Below are 18,955 nucleotides of genomic sequence, written 5' to 3'. Positions count from 1 at the left end.
GATAAGCCAGAGAGACATCCACTGAAAATGTCGTTCTGGGGGCACCTGGCTGGCTCAGTCAGTAGAGTGTGCAACTCTTTAAAAAAAACATTTTTTTAAGTGTACTTATTTATGTTGAGAGAGAAAGTGAGTGGGGAAGGGACAGAGAGAGAGGGAGAGAGAGAGAATCCTTAGCAGGCTCCACGCCAACAGTGTGGAGCCTGATGTGGGGCTTGAACCCACGAACTGCAAGATCATGACCTGAGCTTGAAACCAACAATCAGATGAGAGAGAGCGAGCATGGGAAAGGGGCACCCAGGTGCCCCAATGTTTATTTTTGAGAGAGAGAGAGAGAGAGAGAGAGAAAGAGCCCATGGGGGAGGGGCAGAGAAGAGAATGTGGTTCTGAGGTGTCCATCACAAACATTTCTTTGATTGCTGCATTTCGTTGCGTGTGTGTATGTGCACGGCATATGCAGACCTGGAACTTGGAGCAGGGTGTGTTGTGTAAAGGCAGGCTTGAAGGCCACGATAGAGGGACTTGTGGTTGGCTTACAGAGAGCCTTCTTTTATTCTGGGTAACTTTTTGAGAAGGACCGTTAAGGGACACTGCAAAAACTGTAAGCACAGTTCAACCCTTTCATTGTCCAGTGGCAAAATGGAAGACAGCAGAGAGGGAACAATTTGCTTAGTCTATGAATCAGGGACACAGCCAGGACTTGAATCTGAGTCTCCCTTCTAGAAGAGTGACCTTGGGAGAAGTGGACATGAAATTCTTATTAGCCAGTGAATTACTGATCGGTGACTTTGCTCATCACCTCAGTTTTTAGCTGCCTCTTTTGATATTTATATAAAAGCGAAATACATATTTTATATACAAAATTCAAACATTACAAAAATACTTAACAAAGACAGTGAAGGATTCCTGTTATGCCCTCTTTGCCCTGACTCGCTCATTGACAACCACCATTAATAGTTTGGTCTATATTCCTCCCTCCCTCTCTCCCTCTTACTTAACATTGAAATTTTTGATAAAAATATTATGCTTGCTTACAGTGGATTTTTTAAAAGATTTTATTTTTTAAGTAATCTCTGCACCCAATATGGGTCTTGAATTTACAATCCCGAGATTAAGAGTTGCATGCTCTACTGACTGGGCCAGCTAGGTGCCCCTCTACTGGCTTGTGTGTGTGTGTGTGTGTGTGTGTGTGTGTGCGCACGTGTATTCATTCTGTTTTACAGCTTGCCCTTTTTTTGCTTTTCGAAAACTTATTATGGTAGTATATAGAATTCTGATTCATTCATTTTGGGGCACCTGGCTGGCTCAGTGGGTAAAGCATGTGACTCTTGATCTCAGTGTTGTAAGATTGAGCCCCACGTTGGGTGTAGAGATATCTTAAAAATATTTTAAGACAAAAATTTAATTCATTCATATTAAGAACTGTATTAGTGAACTATTTGGATTTGTACACTAATTTATTATCAGATCATATTGATGGACATAGAGGTGCATCCAATTTTCACTATTTGAACAGTAAATATACATATTATTGTACATATATATTTGCACAGTTGGGGAGACTTCTAGGATGAGAAATGATGGATCAATGGGCATGAGCATTTTGTTTTAAAAGACACTGCTGGGCACCTGGGTGGCTCAGTCAGTTGAGCATCTGACTTCAGCTCAGGTCATGATCTCACGGCTCGTGAGTTCGAGCCCCGCGTCGGGCTCTGTGCTGACAGCTCAGAGCCTGGAACCTCCTTCAGATTCTGTGTCTCCCTCTCTCTGCCCTCTCCCAACTCGCACTCTGTCTTTCTCTCTCTCTCAAAATATAAGTAAACAGTAAAGAAAAAAAAATTAAAAGATACTGCCAAATCACCATCCAAAAACTTATGTCAGTTCATTGTCCCACCAACAGTTACTATGAATGCCCATTTCCCCACATCCTTACCAACTATGAGTATTATCATTTAAAAAATCTTTCCAATTTTAATGAGGCTGAGCATCTTTTCATATCCTTATTATCCATCTACATTATTCTGTGAATGATCTCTTCACATTTTTTGCCTATTTGTTATTGTAGTGTACTTTTGGTCAGTGCGTTCTTACTGGGCAATAATGATTGGCTTGATAGAAAAAAAATTAGGAAGTCTTTGTACCAGATTCCTAACAGTGTTTACTTACCTCCAGGGAGTGAGATATAGAAAACGAGGGAGATACTTTCATTTTTAAAAAATTTTTTAAATGTTTATTTATTTTTGAGAGAGAGAGACAAAGTGCGAGTAGGGGAGGGGCAGAGAAAGAAGGAGACACAGAATCGGAAGCAGGCTCCAGGCTGAGCTGTCAGCACAGAGCCTGATGTGGGGCTTGAACTCACGAACTATGAGACTATGACCTGAGCTGAAGTTGGACGCTTAACGGACTGAGCCACCCAGGTGCCCAGATACTTTCATTTTTATTTATTATCATCCTGTGTTATTTTACAATCTATTTGAATTACTTTTTCAATTAAAAAAAATAATACAGAGGAAAACAACTACAACAACAAATAAATCTTTGGCCTGGATTCTCAATGGCTGGTAATTCATGTTGGGTGCAAGTTTTTATTGATTACAAGTTATTTTTTGGTTCATATGCAAAAAACATTTATTGAATGCTCCTAGTGAGCTGGCACTGCCCTAGGCACCTTTCATAGGTTGTTCATACTCATCCTCACCACAGCCCTGTGAGGTAGGAATTGGTCCCATCTTATAGAGTTCTTAATAGGCAGCAGATTATTGCTTGATATACTTCTATTTGCCACATGTTTTCATGGACTAGAGGTGCTTATTGGCTGGTGATTTCATTGGTCAAGAGCTCTCACTGGCCAGGAGTTCCTAAAGGTTGTTCTAAGACTCAAATACAAAATACCAGACTTTTCCCTCATAGGAAGGATAGGGTACATGGGATAAAAGTGGAGGAAGGAGAGTCCATAGGCCCTCCCTCTGAGCACCATTGAGCACGACTGAGTTTGCTTTGGTCACCATCCAAGGTGTAGGGTGGGGGGAATGGGACAGTGGGAGAGGAGAGAAAGTGGTTATAAGTCTTCTCGCTTCTTCAGGATGAGCTTCCTCACGAGTGCTGTGATCTGGGGCCTGATTTCCTCCACCGACACAGTTGGGTCCCAAGCCCCTACTACCTTTCCATCTGGGGCCACTAGGTACTTCCAGAAGTTCCAGGTGGGCTCCTTCCCAGAAGTCTCTAGAGAAAAAGGAAGAAGGAAAGCAAAATGTGCTTCCCTGTGTCCACTCTCCTGGAATTCCATTATCGGTGTCCATCCTTCCCTTGAAGCAGTTGTTCCATTATTTAGAATTAACTAGAGAGCTTTTTAAAATCCTGATGCCCAGGCCACACCCCAGACTACTTAAATCAGAATCTCTGGTGGTAAGTCTTAGGGATCAGTAATTTTTTTTTAAGTTTATTTATTTATTTTGAGAGAGAGTGCAAGTGGGAGAGGGGCAGAGAGAGGGAGAGAATCCCAAGCAGGCTCCATGCTGTCAGTGCAGAGCCCAATACAGGGCTCGATCCCATGAAATGTGAGATCATGACCTAAGCCCAAACCAAGGGTCAGATGCTTAACTGACTCAGCCACCCAGATGCCCCCAGGCATCAGTATTTTTTTAAAAGCTCTCTAGGAGATGCCAATATGGCCCCAAGGTTGAGAACTACTGCTTTAGGATTCTGTGAAGTACTTGATAAAGTAGTATCAGATCCTCCTTTCTTAATGATCTCAAACTACTAAATAGTCTACAGCCTATTCTCTAAGGAAATCTTAATGGTTTCCAAATGTTAGTCTGTGGACTGGTTGCATCTGAATCTTGGTGGTGGGGGTGGGGGAGGTACTTAAATAAATTCTTGGGCCCTGCTTCAGTAGGTCTCAGACTAAACCACTTTTAAGAGTTCCCAGTTGCTTCTAAAGCACAGTTAGGTTTGATCTATAACTATGGGAACTGGAAAGGTACTAATAAAAACACACAGGGGGAAAAAAAGCAAATATTAGGATTGACCCATAGGGCAAAATTCAAATCTGCATCAGTAAGGGATTTTTTGTTTGCTACACTGTTTTCATTTACTCCTCCAGGTAAATGGGTGGGGGGGTGATAGTGAGGGATGTGAAGGCAATCAGATATATAGCATAGATGGCAAAAATGGAGCCCCCAAAGGAAGAGAGAGGCCCAAGGAAGGAAACAGGACCATAATGATAAGCTTGGCCCATGACCTCATTTTGTAGTTCTGAAGCTTCTGGGGATGCAGAGGGGACCTATTTCTGAAATATTAAGATCTGGAATTTTTGCTCTAAAGGTTTCCCTCCATGGTATATGGACTTTGCCCCTAACTCAGGACAGGAGATAACCTGTCAGCCATCTTGGTCAGCCTTCTCCAGACATGTGGCATCCTCTGTCTGCCCTTGGTGTCTCCATCCGAAATCCATAAGTTCGACTAATTCACATAGACTAAATCTGAGGGCCTCAGTCTCCTTTTAAAATCCCTGTGTATGAAAACAGGACCTCAGAGAAGTCTGCTAGAGTGCCCCTGAGGGGGAACTTCAAGGCAGCAGGGGTAGAGGTATCCTCAGGCAGGAATACCTCTCTGTTCATCCTCAAAGATGAGTGCTCGAACAGACCATGAACCTATATGCAGGAGTCTGGAAGGGGCCCCAGGTCACCCAATCAGCAAGTAGTTTCTGCTGCCCAGGGAGCCATGACCTCAGCCAGCTGAGGGAAGGTAAGGGAACAGGTCAGGACTCACGGATCAGGTACTTGAAGGCAGGGTGGGCACCAGTGCCAGTAACTGCGACCTTGCTAAACATGGGGAAAGAGACACCATAGGTGCGGCGGGCGAAGCTCTCGATCTCCTTGTTGCTATCGGGCTCCTGCTGGCCAAACTGGTTGCAGGGGAACGCAAGCACATTGAAGTGATGGGGCCCCAGGTCCCGCTGCAGCTGCTGCAAGGCTCTGTAGTGCTGGTCTGTGAAGCCGCACTCGCTAGCCACGTTCACTACCAGGGACACCTGGGTGGCAAAAACAAAACCCAGATACATACACAGCCCAGTGAAGAGTCATGCACTTGCACATGCCAGACATGCCCACACGGTGACCACCCCCCAAAAATTAATGCTTTCTCATATATTCAAGAGCACAATGTATGCATATATAAATGTGCAATGCTCTCACAAATACACAAACACATGCACATAGGCACAAATGAAACCAAACATTCAGGGGCTTGCAGATATGTGTGCATACACATACATGAACATCCATGAGAATAAGCATACAATATACATAAATGGGGATGCATATGCCCCATGACACAAAAATATATTAGCACACATCACACATGCCCACAAACACACACAGCACATTTACACAGAGACGCACACACACTGGTGAGCTCACATCAGGAGGTAATGTGGGGGCACCTGGGTGGCTCAGTTTGTTAAGCATCTAACTCTTCATTTTGGCTTAGGTCATGATCTCATGATCGTGAGATCGAGCCCCATGTCGGGCTCTGTGCTGAGCATATGGAGCCTGCTTAAGATTCTCTCTCTCTCTCTTCCCCTCAGCCTTTCTCCCCTGCTGGCATGCTCTCTCTCTAAAATTAAAAAACAAACAAACAAACAAACAAACAAAAAAACTTAAAAAATAAAATTAAAACAAAAAAGGAGGTAATGTGGGGGAATGGAAAGGCAGACCTGGGTTCAATTTCTGGTTCAGTCAACTGGCACTCATCACTTTACATGAGTAATAAACCCTTCTAAGAAACCCACTGTGAACCCGTTGAAGGCAGGAGCCATGTCCTCTTCACCCCGGGCCTGACATATGGAAAAGTCTCAGAAAGTGCTAAATGAATAAATGTACACACATACACAATCACCTGCATGGATACAGAGACAGACGTAGGTTTTCTTCATAAAAGGACCCCATGGCAATCCCTTTCTGCGCCTCTCCCTCCAGCACACAAATACCACTTTCTTGAGTCACTAGACTATTCCTTAAACTTATCACCTTATAATAAATGCATTTATTTATAGCCTTTAGGTGATACATACAAAGCTGGCTGATAAATACAATTGCTGACAATACAGCAAGTAGAATTTTGGCACCAATGCTGTATACATTGTTAAAGAATTCTTAAATCTTACCCTGTGTCTGTGGAGCCCAGCCCTATCTCTTTGGCCACTTTTTTGGAAGAGCTGGGATTATACTAGCTGGCTCCATAAAGAGGGCCACCTCCCAGAGACAGCCTGGGGCACTGGACATACACTGGCACAAACTGCTCAGGCTAGACAGGCTTTTTCAACCTCAGCACTATTGACATTTTGGGCCAGATCATTCTTTTCTTCCTTCCTTCCTTTCTTTTTTTTTTTTTTTTTTTTAATTTATTTATTTTGAGAAAGAGCAAGAGAGCACAAAGCGGGGTCGAGGCAGAGAGAGAGAGAAAATCCCAAGCAGGCTCTCAGCTGTCAGTGCAGAGCCCGAGATGGGGCTGAATCTCATGAACCATGAGATCATGATTGAGCCAAAATCAAGAGTCGGTGATTAATGGACTGAGCCACCCAGGCACCCCACTGGGCCAGATAATTCTATTATGCAGGGGCTTTCCTATTCATTGTAGGATGTTTAGCAGCATCCCTGGCCTCTACCTACTAGATGTCTAGCTTTAAAAAAATTTTTTTAATGTTTATTTATTTCTGAGAGAGAGAGAGACAGAGACAGAGCGTGAGCAGGAGAGGGGCAGAGAGAGCTGTCAGTACACAGCCCAATGCGGGGCTCGAACCCATGACCCGTGAGAGTGTGACCTGAGTTGAAGTCGGACGCTTAACCGACTGAGCCACCCAGGCGCCCTGATGTCTAGTTTTGACAATCAAAAATGTCTCCAAACATTGCTGTATGTCTCCTGGGGAGCAAAATCACCCCCAGTTGAGAACTACTGGGCTGGATGATGAGAACTGTTGAGCTGTAACTCCCCTACCCTGCCTCTACCAGATGAGGAAGGACCCATTCTATGGGGCCACAGGCCATTAGAACAGCCTCCCCTATCTGTGTCAGCATGTCGTATTCTGCTTGTGGTGCTGAGAAACTGGGACCCTTAATTCCCTTCCTTAATTGGGGGTCTTCCTCTTTCTTTTCTGCTGGATCCCTGGGCAGTGAAAGCATTAAAAGCTGCTTATTTTTAATCTATGTCTTGTGCGTCTGCCTACCCTTGGAAGGAGGGAAATCCTGTTTCTAGTTCCATACCTGAAACCAAAAAGTTTCTCCTTAAACTGATCAAAGCATGGATGGACAGAGACACCCAAATATACATAGTTAATTTACATATGTGCATATCAAAGCATAGATACAGACTCAGGCGTGCACATAGAAGCAAGGAAACAAATAAACTATTTGCATGCATACTACACTCAGGCCTGCATGTACAGAAGCTCACACCGTAGACAAGCACATTCCCAGGTAGTCACCCATTCATCCATACTCAACACTGGTCTAAATGACTGCCTTCCAGTTAGCCACAGGGCATAAACTATACAATCTTGCTCATGGTTTTGTCTCCAGGGCTAGACTCAGTGCCAGGCATGTAGTGGGAGCCAATAAATCTCTTTCAATTCTTAAAAGACAGTGGTAAAATATACATAATGAGCCAGTAATTATTTACAGGTGAATGAATGACCAAGTGGTAGTCCTAGCTTGGATTAACTCAACAGAATCATTTACAGCTTCCCTGGACTATTTCTGGTTTCCCTCTAAACCTGGCAGCTAAGAGCTTGGGCTTTGGAGCTGGACTGCCTATGTTCAAATTCTCACTCTATCTCTTAGCAGGTGTGTGACTTTGTTCTTTTCTTTTTCTTTTTTCCATTTTCTTTCTGATTGATTTCTTGGCTTCTCACTCCTATGCTTTTTAGGATATACCAGTAACCAAGAGTATGAAAACACTCAGAATTCTGGGATCACTTCTCTGGGTCATTTTTCTCCAGGATTTCTGTTCTTCACATCCTGGGTGCCTTATTACTTCTGAAAATAAATAAAATTTGTTCTATTTCCATCTTAGCACTTATTACCACTGTACTAGGAATTACCTTGTTCGTTTCTGTTCCTGTTTATTGTCTCTCTCTTCTCCATTGCATATAGGCTCTATTGAAGTGGAAACTTATCTTTTTTGTTCACCACTGTGTCCCAAAGACTGGCCTAGTAATTAGTATACAGTAGGTACTCAATAATAATGAATGAATGAATGAATGAATGAGTGAATGAATGAATGAATAGCAGAGCTAGTCAAGTGCTAAACCTGGAGCTCTCTGTTAAGCTGCACTAGAAGGGAGGAAAGGCCTAACTGGGAATGGGCCCTACTCTTATTGGCTCTTTGTCCTCAGTCCTGGATGAGTTTCCTGCTGGAGCCCACCAAACACAGGTACGGAGCACTCTACCAAGAGCTTCCACACTGTCATCTCATTTGAAATTCACAATACCTTGGAGGACAATCAGGACAAGGAATACTGCCCCCAGGACTACCAGCATATTTGAGCATTTTCAGGTTTAGAAAGTACTTTCTTCACTAAAGACTCGCTCCCAGGAGAAGAATGCTGATAGCCATTTTTGTGTGGTCCATCCAAATCTGGATGCTGTACCTATGTGTTCATTACCAATTCCCCACCTTTCCCACATTAAGGCCCTAGGGCCATCTTGAGAAATGGGGCTCAGAGTGCTCTTCATTATACACAGTGTAACATCTAGGCCTCTGAATATACTGTTCAAGGCCCCTCTAGGTCCCTCCCTACTATCATCAGCCTCATCTTCCACCACTCAGCCTCATGCTTTATACTCCTTCAAGCAGATCTGCTTGAAGGCCACCCACTCCTCCTCCATCCTTCTTGCTGTTTGTTTGCTTTAGAGACTTGGTATGAACAGTTCTTTGCCTGGAAAGTTCTTCTTGGTCTTGCCAAAACTCACTCTTGTTTCAAAGACTCACCCAGGTACATTTCTTCTCTGAGTCCTCTCTGAGAGACTTGGTAATGAGATAGCAGTTAGCCTGGATGGCTCTTGCATCTCAGCCCGAGCTGCCATCTTAGGAGTTTGCCTAGAGAAGTCCACAGATGGATGGGTAGTTCTCTCCAGGCTCTGTGCTTTCTAGAGCTGTATGACCTTCCCTCTGGACCTTCCTGTCCTCTCTAAAGGATGATCTGTGTAAAGGTGGCCGTGCATCTTAACTAACTCCCCCAGCACTGCATATCCATATCCACGGGGTTCTCATTGGACTCAGTATCAGCAACAATCCCAGTTCCAGAGCGGAAACGGGGGATGGGAGAGACAAAGGCGGCAGGATTCTAGGGTTGCCTTTCGACCGGTGCTTGACAAAGGCCTAGCCGAGGCAAGCAGCCTCTGGGAGAGGTCGGGCTCCACTGCCCAAAGTCGCTGCGAGGGAAATCGGCGTAGGCTGGAAGAGTTTCGGGTTTCACTGCGCGCCGAGGCCGTGCCACGTAGTCGCGGGATAGGCTCAGCGCAGGATCTGGGGGCGCCGCACCCCGGGGGGGGGGGGGAACAGCTGGGGGAGTGGGAGCCAGGGCAGGGCTGCGGAACCCCCTCGGGGCCACACCCGCAGGGTCCCGGGCTGCGGGGTTCCCGCAACGGGCCCTGCCCGGGCGGCTCCGAGGCCCCGCCGGCGGACACTCACCGAACCGCGGTACTTCTCCAGCGACACCAACTTGCCCCGGATGTTGACCGCCTTGAAGTCGTAGAAGTCCTGCTCCCGCTGCGCGCAGGCCGCGGCCGATAGGAGCAGCCACGCCAACACCAGTGCACCCAACATGACTCGCTCCCGAGCTGGCGGCTCTGCGAGGGCAAAATCAGGCGGGGGGACCCAGCGTGGGGGGCGGGCGGAGGCGGCACCCGCGCCAGGGGGCCGGCGAGGCAGGACGCGCCCCCTCGCCTTCTGTCCCGCTGGCGGTGGAGCGCGGGCCTCTGGACCTCAGTCTCCCCATCTGCACCGTGGGAGCGTTGGACTGCGCGCCCGTCTCCGACCCCAGAGTCGTGGGTTCAGGCGTCTGACCACTGAGACCGTTCTGACCAGTTGCAGTGAGGCTCCGTCTTGTTTCAGGATGCAGCGACTTGGTAGGGAAAGAGGTGAAAAATTCGATTTGAGAGTTAAACTTTTAATTAGCTCAGTGGCCTTAGGCTGGTCAGGCCACTTCTCTGGGCTTCAGCTCCTCCATTAGTTCAGTGGCGCTAGCCTCCCTTCCTGACGCACCTGGGCAATATAGAACGGGAGTAATAGAAAAAATGGAGGTGAAACTGATGGGAGAAAAAAGAAACAAATGTCAGGCTTCATGCGGCAGTCAGTCTCCAGGCAGAATTCCTGAGGCTTACAAATTGTTAACACTCCCGCAGCTCTCTCAAGAACTTCCTTTATTGCTTTACCTCTGTAGCTTTGCTCTTAATAGTGTTACTTTCCGTGATAGCTGTAAACACGCCCCGAGATATATTTGCAATTACCTCCTGAGCGTATGGCCTACTGATACACCTCTGAAGAGTCCCCAGACTGGTGTTTTACTAGGCACTAGTAAATAACCTTATCATAGCAGCAGCAGCCCCCCCCCCCCCCCCCAACCAAGGTCCTGAAAGCTTTACTTCCAAATTCCTTGGAGATTTAAGCTATCCTTAACCCCCACTAACTAAAAAGTGTATAATCAGTGAGTCTTCACAATCCCAGTGCAGCTCTTTCTGCCCACGGCTCCTGAGTCGTGCTTTGATAAGAACACTTTTTGCACTGAAAACGTCTCAAGAATTCTTTCTTGACCGTTTACTCCTGGCTCACATCACATCTAAACACTTTGTCTGCTGAATGGTGCCTACAAATTTTAGAGGAATGAATGTGTACGGTCCCTGAAAGAGATGACACAGAGAAAAGGAAGAGAGGACAGAGGGTCTGTTGTAGTTTGGGTGCCAGGGAAGCAGATTCTGAGATAGAGGTTGCAGTGCAGGAATTTACGAGGGAGCCTCCCTCGGATCAACACCTGTGGAAGGGAGGGAGGGAACAGGAGTGGGCACAAGTCCAGAGCTCCATGCAGGTCCAAGGACAGTCTTGGTTGATCCCATGGGGACACTGGAGCTAGAACGGCCCATCAGAGTAGTCCCCAGATAAATGAAAATGGCCAGGCCAAGACTTTATATCCCTGCTACACCTGTCTTTGGATGTGAGGCCATCTGGGCAAGGGTGTGATAGGAGCAAAGGTGACCCTGTCCCTGGAGGGGCTGACAGTTAAAGGCTTTCCACTGACAGCACTCCCAGCAGCTGGTGTCTCAGGTCTTCACTGACGGGAAATCTGGGCAGTACATTACAATGTCTCCCACACTCAGAAAACGTGTTCTTGTTGAGGCCACTTTTAGACAAAGAGGCTTGAAGGATGGAATGTAGAAAGGGCCACAGCAACCACCTGGCTGAATATAGACAGGCCCATCATGCGACCCACTTCAAAATACCCATGGGCCCTAACTGACCAATGGGCTACTTACAACTAGGCACAGTTACCAAAAAAGGGAGAATTCCATATCTGGCCATACCTCTTCATCTTTCCCCTTTAAAAACAGCCCCCACTTGGGGTCCCGGGGTGGTTCAGTTGGTTAAGCATCCAACTCTTGATCTTGGCTCAGGTCATGCTCTCACAGTTCATGAGCTCAAGCCCCATACTGAGCTCCACGCTGACAGTGTAGATAGAGCCTGTTTGGGATTCTCTCTCTCCCTCTCTGTCTGTCTGTCCCCTCCTCACAATACATAAATAAACCTTAAACAAACAAACAAAAATAACAGACCCCACCCACTGCCTGTTTGCTCTTCACCCAGCCGCTCCCTTGCTGTGTATTTAATAAACTTCTAGCTGCTTTGTTCTGCCTCCGGTAAATTCTTTCACCGCCTGTGCCACAGGCTTCCACCCTATCGTCACCCCACATTTGGGGGTCCCATCCCATCGGACAGACACACCATTTAAATACCACATTGCTGAGCCGCACCAAATGCCAAGCATGGTGCTGGTGTGACAGTGTAGCCAGGATGCAAGGATACAGAGCGCCAGGTTCCAAGGGTCCCAAATAGACCAAGTTTGGCCACTCATTGCTGACAAAATCCAAAGGCAGAAAGACAAGTGGTGGTGAAACAGGAAAGGAATTTATTTCAGTGAGGACAACACCAGGAAGACAATGGACTAGTGCCTCTCAAAGACTGTCTCCAAAGTGGCAAAAATACATCCAGGTTTATATAAGGAAAATGTAGGACAAAAGTGGGAGGGCACATGTGGATAGGCAGTGACAGTCAAATTGATCATTTTCTTGGAGTCCATCACAGGCAGGGTCTTGCTGGCTCAGGGCAGTCCTGACGGCTTAAGAAAGTAGTTTGGGTTCCCACATCCCAAAGCCAGGGATGCTTTGCCTGCAGGGTCTTCCACCTGAGCCAAGGGACAAACTGGATGAAAAACCCAACTGGAAAATTTGAGACCGAAATGGAGGCAGCCAATGTCCACTTTCATGAGAAACCAGGTAAACTGTAGATTTCATGTAATGTGGTAAGGGCTAAGCATTCCTACCGTCATTCAACAAACACTTATTGAGCACCTGGTCTATGCCAGGTTCTGCTTTAGATGCTTCTTGTGCAGTGATGAACAAGACAGCATGGTCCCTACCCAGGGGGAGACAGGTATTAAATAATTCATAAATAGGTCTATAATTACTGGTGTGTTAAGTACCACCTAAACTAACCTGGTAGGAGAGGCGGAAGCAGGCTAGGAGGGCTTCCCAGAGGAAGGTCTGAGCTGCATTCTGAAGAATAAGTAGAAATTGGGCAGGTTGAAACAAGGAAGCAAGTTCAAAGATCCTGAGTGAGAGAGAAACATGGTGCATTGAGAAACAAAGAAGGCTAGTCTGGTTGGAGCAGAGAGAGCAAAGGGTAAGGGAAGGTAGTGAGGCAGGTAGGGGTGAGGCCACACAATACCTAGTAGGCCACAGTCAAGATTATGGTCTTTAAGGCAAGAAATGAGGGTGGTTTGTTGTTGTTGTTGTTGTTGTTGTTGTTGTTGTTGTTGTTGTTTAAAGCAGAGTAGTGGTGGTGAGTCCTATGGTATAGGTGTAGAAAGGTACCTCGGGCTGTTCCAAAGAGAGTGGATAGAAAGGAGAAAGAGTGCATGTGTTCTAGATGCTGAAGTAAAGGAAACTGTGCGTTTTTGAGGCCTAGAGGTGGTTGCTAACCTAGTGGTCAGGAAAGTCTTCTTGTAGGTGGTAACACTAGAACCATGTCTTCGAAGAGGAATGTAAATTCTCCAGTTTGGGCAAGGGGAGGGCAAAGATGTTGGCCTGAGAGAGCAGTGTCTATGAAGGGGCAGTCTTCACAAGAGTCTGCTTGGCTGTTGGGATGAGAGGGTGGAGCGTAGATGAGGTAGGGACAGTTATCAGGGGCCAGATGGAGAAGGGTCTTGAGTGCCAAGCCTAGGAGCTTGGACTTCACTCTCCGTGCTGTGGTGAGGAAAGTTTGAAGGTGGGCACAAGATTACACAGTTAATGAAACTTAAATCCAGGCCTTCGGACTCAGAACATGGAGTCTTTCTGTACTGCCAGTGTGGCTCTCTCTTCAGGAGCAGACAGCATTATCGGGAGAAGAGGAAGACCAGAGAAAAATGTGCTCCAGACAAGGCCCAAGACAGGAATAAAGTGCTCCGGCCTTCCTACTCCCTCCTCCCCCCCACCTCCGTGGGAACCTTGAGCCTGTGATGCTTCTCTGGTATTAAATGGCTCCCGCTTTACTCTGCCCCACAAAGATGTTGATCTCCCTTCCTGCCATCTGTCCCTTTCACTCAGCCTTTCCCTGGATGTCCTAATAACCACGAGTTCTCAAATTCTGCTCCATACAGAGTTTTGCAAGCTTGGCCAAGCTGTTTCCTGTAAAATCCAGATAGGCAGGCATTTCTACTAAGCAGAAAAAAAAAAAAGTTAGAGGTGAAATGTTTCTCAGTTGTAAATTTCTCTTCTGGGGCCTACCCTTCTCCCCTATTCATGCTTTGGAACCCAGTTCAGATATCACCCCCCTGTGGTACTAAATCACTCTCTCTTCTCTGATGCCTTTGTACCTAGTACATTTTCCTCTCAGTGGGCTGATGATAATATTGTGCAGTTGTCCATTTCTGTGGCTTGGGGGCAGGCTGGACTATATCTGAATCATCTTTGTCTCCCTGGTATACATTAGCTACTCAGTAAATATTCATTCTTCATAAACTTTCTTTCATTATTTGTCTGTGCTGGAATCTGATATGAGATGCTATTGATTTTAACCATCAGTGTATGTTTTGTCATTTTATTTTCAGTCCACTATGAATTTTTTTGTGTTTCTGAAAGAGCACACCTATTCCCAAGTGGTCTATCTATACAAGTGGGAGACCCAAGGGCACTGACAAATGCACATACAATTCTTAGCTGAACACCTAGAAGGGTGAGGGACTCCCTCCTGGATCTCCTGTAAAAGCTCAAAGAAGCTTTTAATGGGCATTTAGAATACTCATTAATGTTTTGTTTGTTCATCAAATTGTTGAGAACCTACTATCTACAAAACACATTTTAAGGTCTAGGAGTATAGTAGTCAATAAGACAGACAAAAAAGACAATAATTCTTGAATTTACATTCTAGCAGGGGGAAAAGAATAATAAACAATGATAATAGGAAACATACATATAACACATTAGATGGTGATAAGCTGGGGAGAGGGATGGAGAATGTGGTGGTAAGGTGGGGAGATTGCAACTTTAATTCGAATGATCAGGAGGCCTCACTGAGAAAGTGGCATTGGGCAAAGACCTGAAGAAAGAGAGCAAACAATGGGAAAACAAGAAGCAACATTCCAGATAGTGGAAACAGCAAGTACAAAGTCCATGAGGCAGAAGCATGCATAATGTGTTGGGAGAACAGCAAAGGGGCTAGCATAACTGCAGTGGAGTGAGTGGGGGTGGGGTGGGGGGGGGAGTAACTGGGGATAACATTAGCGAGGTAATAGGATGGGAAGGGAGCACACACTGTAGGGCCTTATAAGCCATCGTAAAGACATTGGCTTGGAATCTGAGATGTGAAGCTATTAAAGAGTTTTAAGCAAGGGAATGGCATTTCTAATTCATATTTTAACAGAATCACTCTGACAGCAGTATTGAAGTAAGGAGGCCATTCAGGAGGCTCTTGCAATAATGGATGTGAAGGAAAATGCAGGCCTTCACAAAAGTGATGGCGGTGGAGGTAGTGCAAAGTAGTCAGATTCTGAATATATTTTGAAAGTAGAGGCAAAAGGGTTTCCTGATTGTTGAATGTCACGGGTGGCTTTAAAGTTTTGGCCAGAGCAACTGGAAGAATGAAGTTCTGCTGTTAACTGAAATGAAGATGCCTACAGAGGCAACTGGTTTGGGATGGAAAATCAAGAGCTCAGTTTTGGACCTGTTATATTTGAGTGGCTTACTAGCAGTGGTATGCTGGTAAGCGTTTGACAACTTCTGCGCCAAGGGAAAAAGGTGTGTGTGTGTATATGTGCGCATACACCCATATAAGTGTATTATAAAGTTTACGCATGGCACACGATTCACAAATACTAAAATTTAGTAGTTCTCCCCCTGTCTACATGAGATATGTTCCAAGACCCACAGTAGATACCTGAAACCATGCATAGTACTGAACCCTATATAAAGCTATGTTTTCTCCTATACATACCTGAGAGAGTTTAATTCACAAATAGGCACAGTAAGAGATTAATAACAAGTGCAAATAATAAAATAGAACAGTTGTAGCGATATAAAAGTTATGTGAATGTGGTCTTTCTCTCTCTATCCAAACCCCTTGTACTGTGTTTGTAACCAGGGAACCGGGGTGCAAGAGCATGTGGCTCCAGGGTCCCCAAAGACACCAAGTTCAGCCACTGGCAGCTGACAAAATCCAAAGGCAGAGAGAAGGGTGGTGGGGAAACAGGAAAGGGATTTATTTCAGTGAGGCCAACACCAGGAAGACAATAGACCAGCATCTCAAACACTGTCTCCGAAGTGCCGAAAATAACTTCTAGGTTTATATAAGGAAAATGTGCGACAATGGTGGGTGGGTACATGCTGGTGGGCAGTAAAGGTCAGGTTGATCATTATCTTGAGGTCAATCATCATGGGGTCTTGCTGGCTCAGGGCAGTCCTGATTGCTTGAGGGGGTATTTTGGGTTCCCATCAGAGGATGCTTTGCCCACAGAGTCTTTTGCTTGAGTTAAGTAAGAGAAAGCTGGATAAGGGTTCCTGGGTGGCTCAGTCGGTTGAGCATTCGACTTCCGCTCAGGTCATGATCGCATGGTTCATGAGTTCAAGTCCCGCCTCGGGCTCTGTGCTGACAGCTCAGAGCCTGGAGCCTGCTTTGGATTCTGTCTGTCTGTCTGTCTGTCTCTCTCTCTCACTCTATCTCCCTCTCAAGAAATAAATAAACATTAAAAAAGAGAAAGCTGGAAAAAAGAGCTTAATGTGTGAAAGTACAGACTGAGGTCAAAATACAGGTAGTTGGAAGTCCCCTTTTCACCCTTCTTGTGATTATGTGAGAAAATAAAATGCCTGTAGGATGAGAGGAGGTGAGGTAAACAATTAGGCATTTGTGATGTAGCATTAGGCAAAAATTGAACTTTTGGTGGTACATCAGAAGGAGGACTGTCTAGGGTGCCTGGGTGGCTCAGTCAGTTAAGCGTCTGACTTCAGGTCAGGTCATGAGCTCATGGTTTATGAGTTTGAGCCCCATTATCTTGCAGTTCATGATTTCGAGCCCCATGTTGGGCTCTGTGCTGACAGCTCAGAGCCTGGAGCCTGCTTCAGATTCTGTGTCTCCCTCTCTCTCTGCTACTTTCCCACTTGGCACTTTGTCTCTCTCTCTCAAATAAATAAACATTTTTAAAAATTAAAAAAATGCTCTTTATCATAAATTCCAAATTTGTTCTAACAGAATGTTTTGATTTTTGCCAAACTTGTTTTTTTTTTTTAAAGTAATCTCTACACCCAACATGGGCTTGAATTCATGACTCCAAGATCAAGAGTCACAGGCTCTACTGACAGAGCCAGCCAAGCACCACGATTTCACTAAACTTGTATCTGTAGCCATTTAATGGTTGCAAATTGCTGAACAAGTATAGTTTCAAGGCTCAGCCATAAAAAAGAATGAAATCTTGCCTTTTGCAAGGATGTGCAATGACAATGACCTCTAGAGAGTGTAATGCTAAGTGAAATAAGTCACAGAGAAAGACAAATATCACATCATTTCACTCATATGTGGGATTTAAAAACAAAACAAACAAACAAGGGGAAAAAAAAGAGACAACCCAAAAAACAGACTCTTAACTACAGAGAACAAACAGATGATCACCAGAGTAGGTGGGTGGGTGAAGGGGTGAAATAGGTGAAGGGGATTAAGAGTACACTTACCATGATGAGCACTGAGTAATGTATAGAATTGGTGAATCACTATATGTACACCTGAAACTGATATAACACTGTAGTGGAATTAAAACAAAAATTGAAATTTAAGAGAAGTATAGTCCAAGGTGAATATTGGTTGATATTTGTTCACATTAACAGTAAGATGGGGCGGTGCCTGGCTGGCTCAGTCGGTAGAGTATGTAGCTCTTGATGTCAGAGTCATGAGTTCAAGCCCCACAGTGTGTGTAGAGCCTACTTAAAAACAAACAAACAAAAACCAAATAGTAAGATGAAAGTGAAACAATAAAGACTAATGTTGGAACTTCACTAGTCAATGACACACATGATTGCTTTGCTGACTCAGATAGTAGTCTTTCAATATTAGAAGAATAATTCCTCAATGTTTTAATGTTATTTACAGTGTAATAGCTACAGATACAATGCAGTCTAAATTTAATCTGCATTATTAATATGTTTTACATCACTTTCTTAAGTATAGGCAATCAACATAGTAATAGGTCAAACTCTGGTAGTATTTTGCCAATACAGAGTGGTGTGATACTCTCACTATGGCTGGTTTTGGAGCTACCAACATAATGTCACTAAATGTGGAGTTAGGAAAAGATGTAAGAATACTACACCATTATATAGTATTTCCACAATACAGAGAGAATAGATGTAAATAACACCAAGAGCATAGAAAATAATAAAGTAATTAGAAAATGATGAGTTTTGAATTTTACCTTATACTACAATTTATTTAATTTTAAGTTTACATAATTTAAGTGTTAGTAATGACTGTGTTTAACAAGAGGCTGGAAAAATTCCTGAAAATATAACAATTGGCTCTAGAACACTACTCCTTTCTCTAGTTAGGTTGGATATCTCAGTCTGGACTTGGAGGAGAGCTCTAGGTCAGAGATATAAATTTGGGAGTGGATAGCATATGGAGTACTTAAAGCCAGGATACTGAATCTTGATGGAGAGTTGGTGTAGATAGACGGGAGAACTGAGAACAGTTCTTGGGACTCCACCATTCAGCATCGGGGAGATGAAGAAGACATCAGAAAAGTGGGAGGGAACCAGAAGAGGTGACTTAACAGAGTAGCTAGAAGAACAGGAACCAATAGAGTGCAGTATCATGGAGGCCAAGTGGCAAAATTGTTCCAAGATGGAGCTTTTATTTATTTATTCATTTATTCATTTATCTATCTATCTATCTATTTATTTATTTGTATCTTTTGGTTTTTTGGGTTTTTTTAATTTTTAATTTTTAAATTTTATTTTGTTTCGTTTTACCAAGCAGTCATTAACTAGTCAAATGCTGCTGATAAATCTAGTAAGATTAGGACTGAGAACTGAACATTGGATTTAGCAATTTGTCCTTAACCAATAAAGAGAATCAAACAAAAATACAATATTTTCATGCCTTTTTGGCATTACTCATGCTGCTCTCTCTGACATTTTTCCCCCTTCCTTATCCTTAGAGCAAGCTC

The 18,955-nt window shown here is 44.6% G+C and overlaps 1 protein-coding gene across 2 annotated transcripts in view; it reads right to left on the bottom strand.

Annotated features, from left to right (window-relative positions):
- Positions 1-2,380: 2,380 nt before the first annotated feature.
- GPX7 (glutathione peroxidase 7) overlaps positions 2,381-18,955 on the bottom strand; it is a 57,418-nt gene continuing 40,843 nt past the window's right edge. For both annotated transcript variants that reach the window (XM_042951322.1, XM_042951321.1), the window contains 3 exons: positions 9,688-10,120; positions 4,768-5,029; positions 2,381-3,219 (listed from right to left, as the gene is read on the bottom strand). In XM_042951322.1, the coding sequence (XP_042807256.1) occupies positions 3,056-3,219; positions 4,768-5,029; positions 9,688-9,822 (561 nt within the window). In that variant the 5' untranslated portion in view covers positions 9,823-10,120 and the 3' untranslated portion in view covers positions 2,381-3,055. The remainder of the gene's footprint in view (positions 3,220-4,767; positions 5,030-9,687; positions 10,121-18,955) is intronic.

The sequence above is a fragment of the Panthera leo genome, chromosome C1, assembly GCF_018350215.1.
Source record: "Panthera leo isolate Ple1 chromosome C1, P.leo_Ple1_pat1.1, whole genome shotgun sequence".
NCBI lineage: Eukaryota > Metazoa > Chordata > Mammalia > Carnivora > Felidae > Panthera > Panthera leo.
The sequence above is the reverse complement of the archived record's forward strand: the minus strand, read 5'-3'. Positions and strand labels throughout refer to the sequence as shown.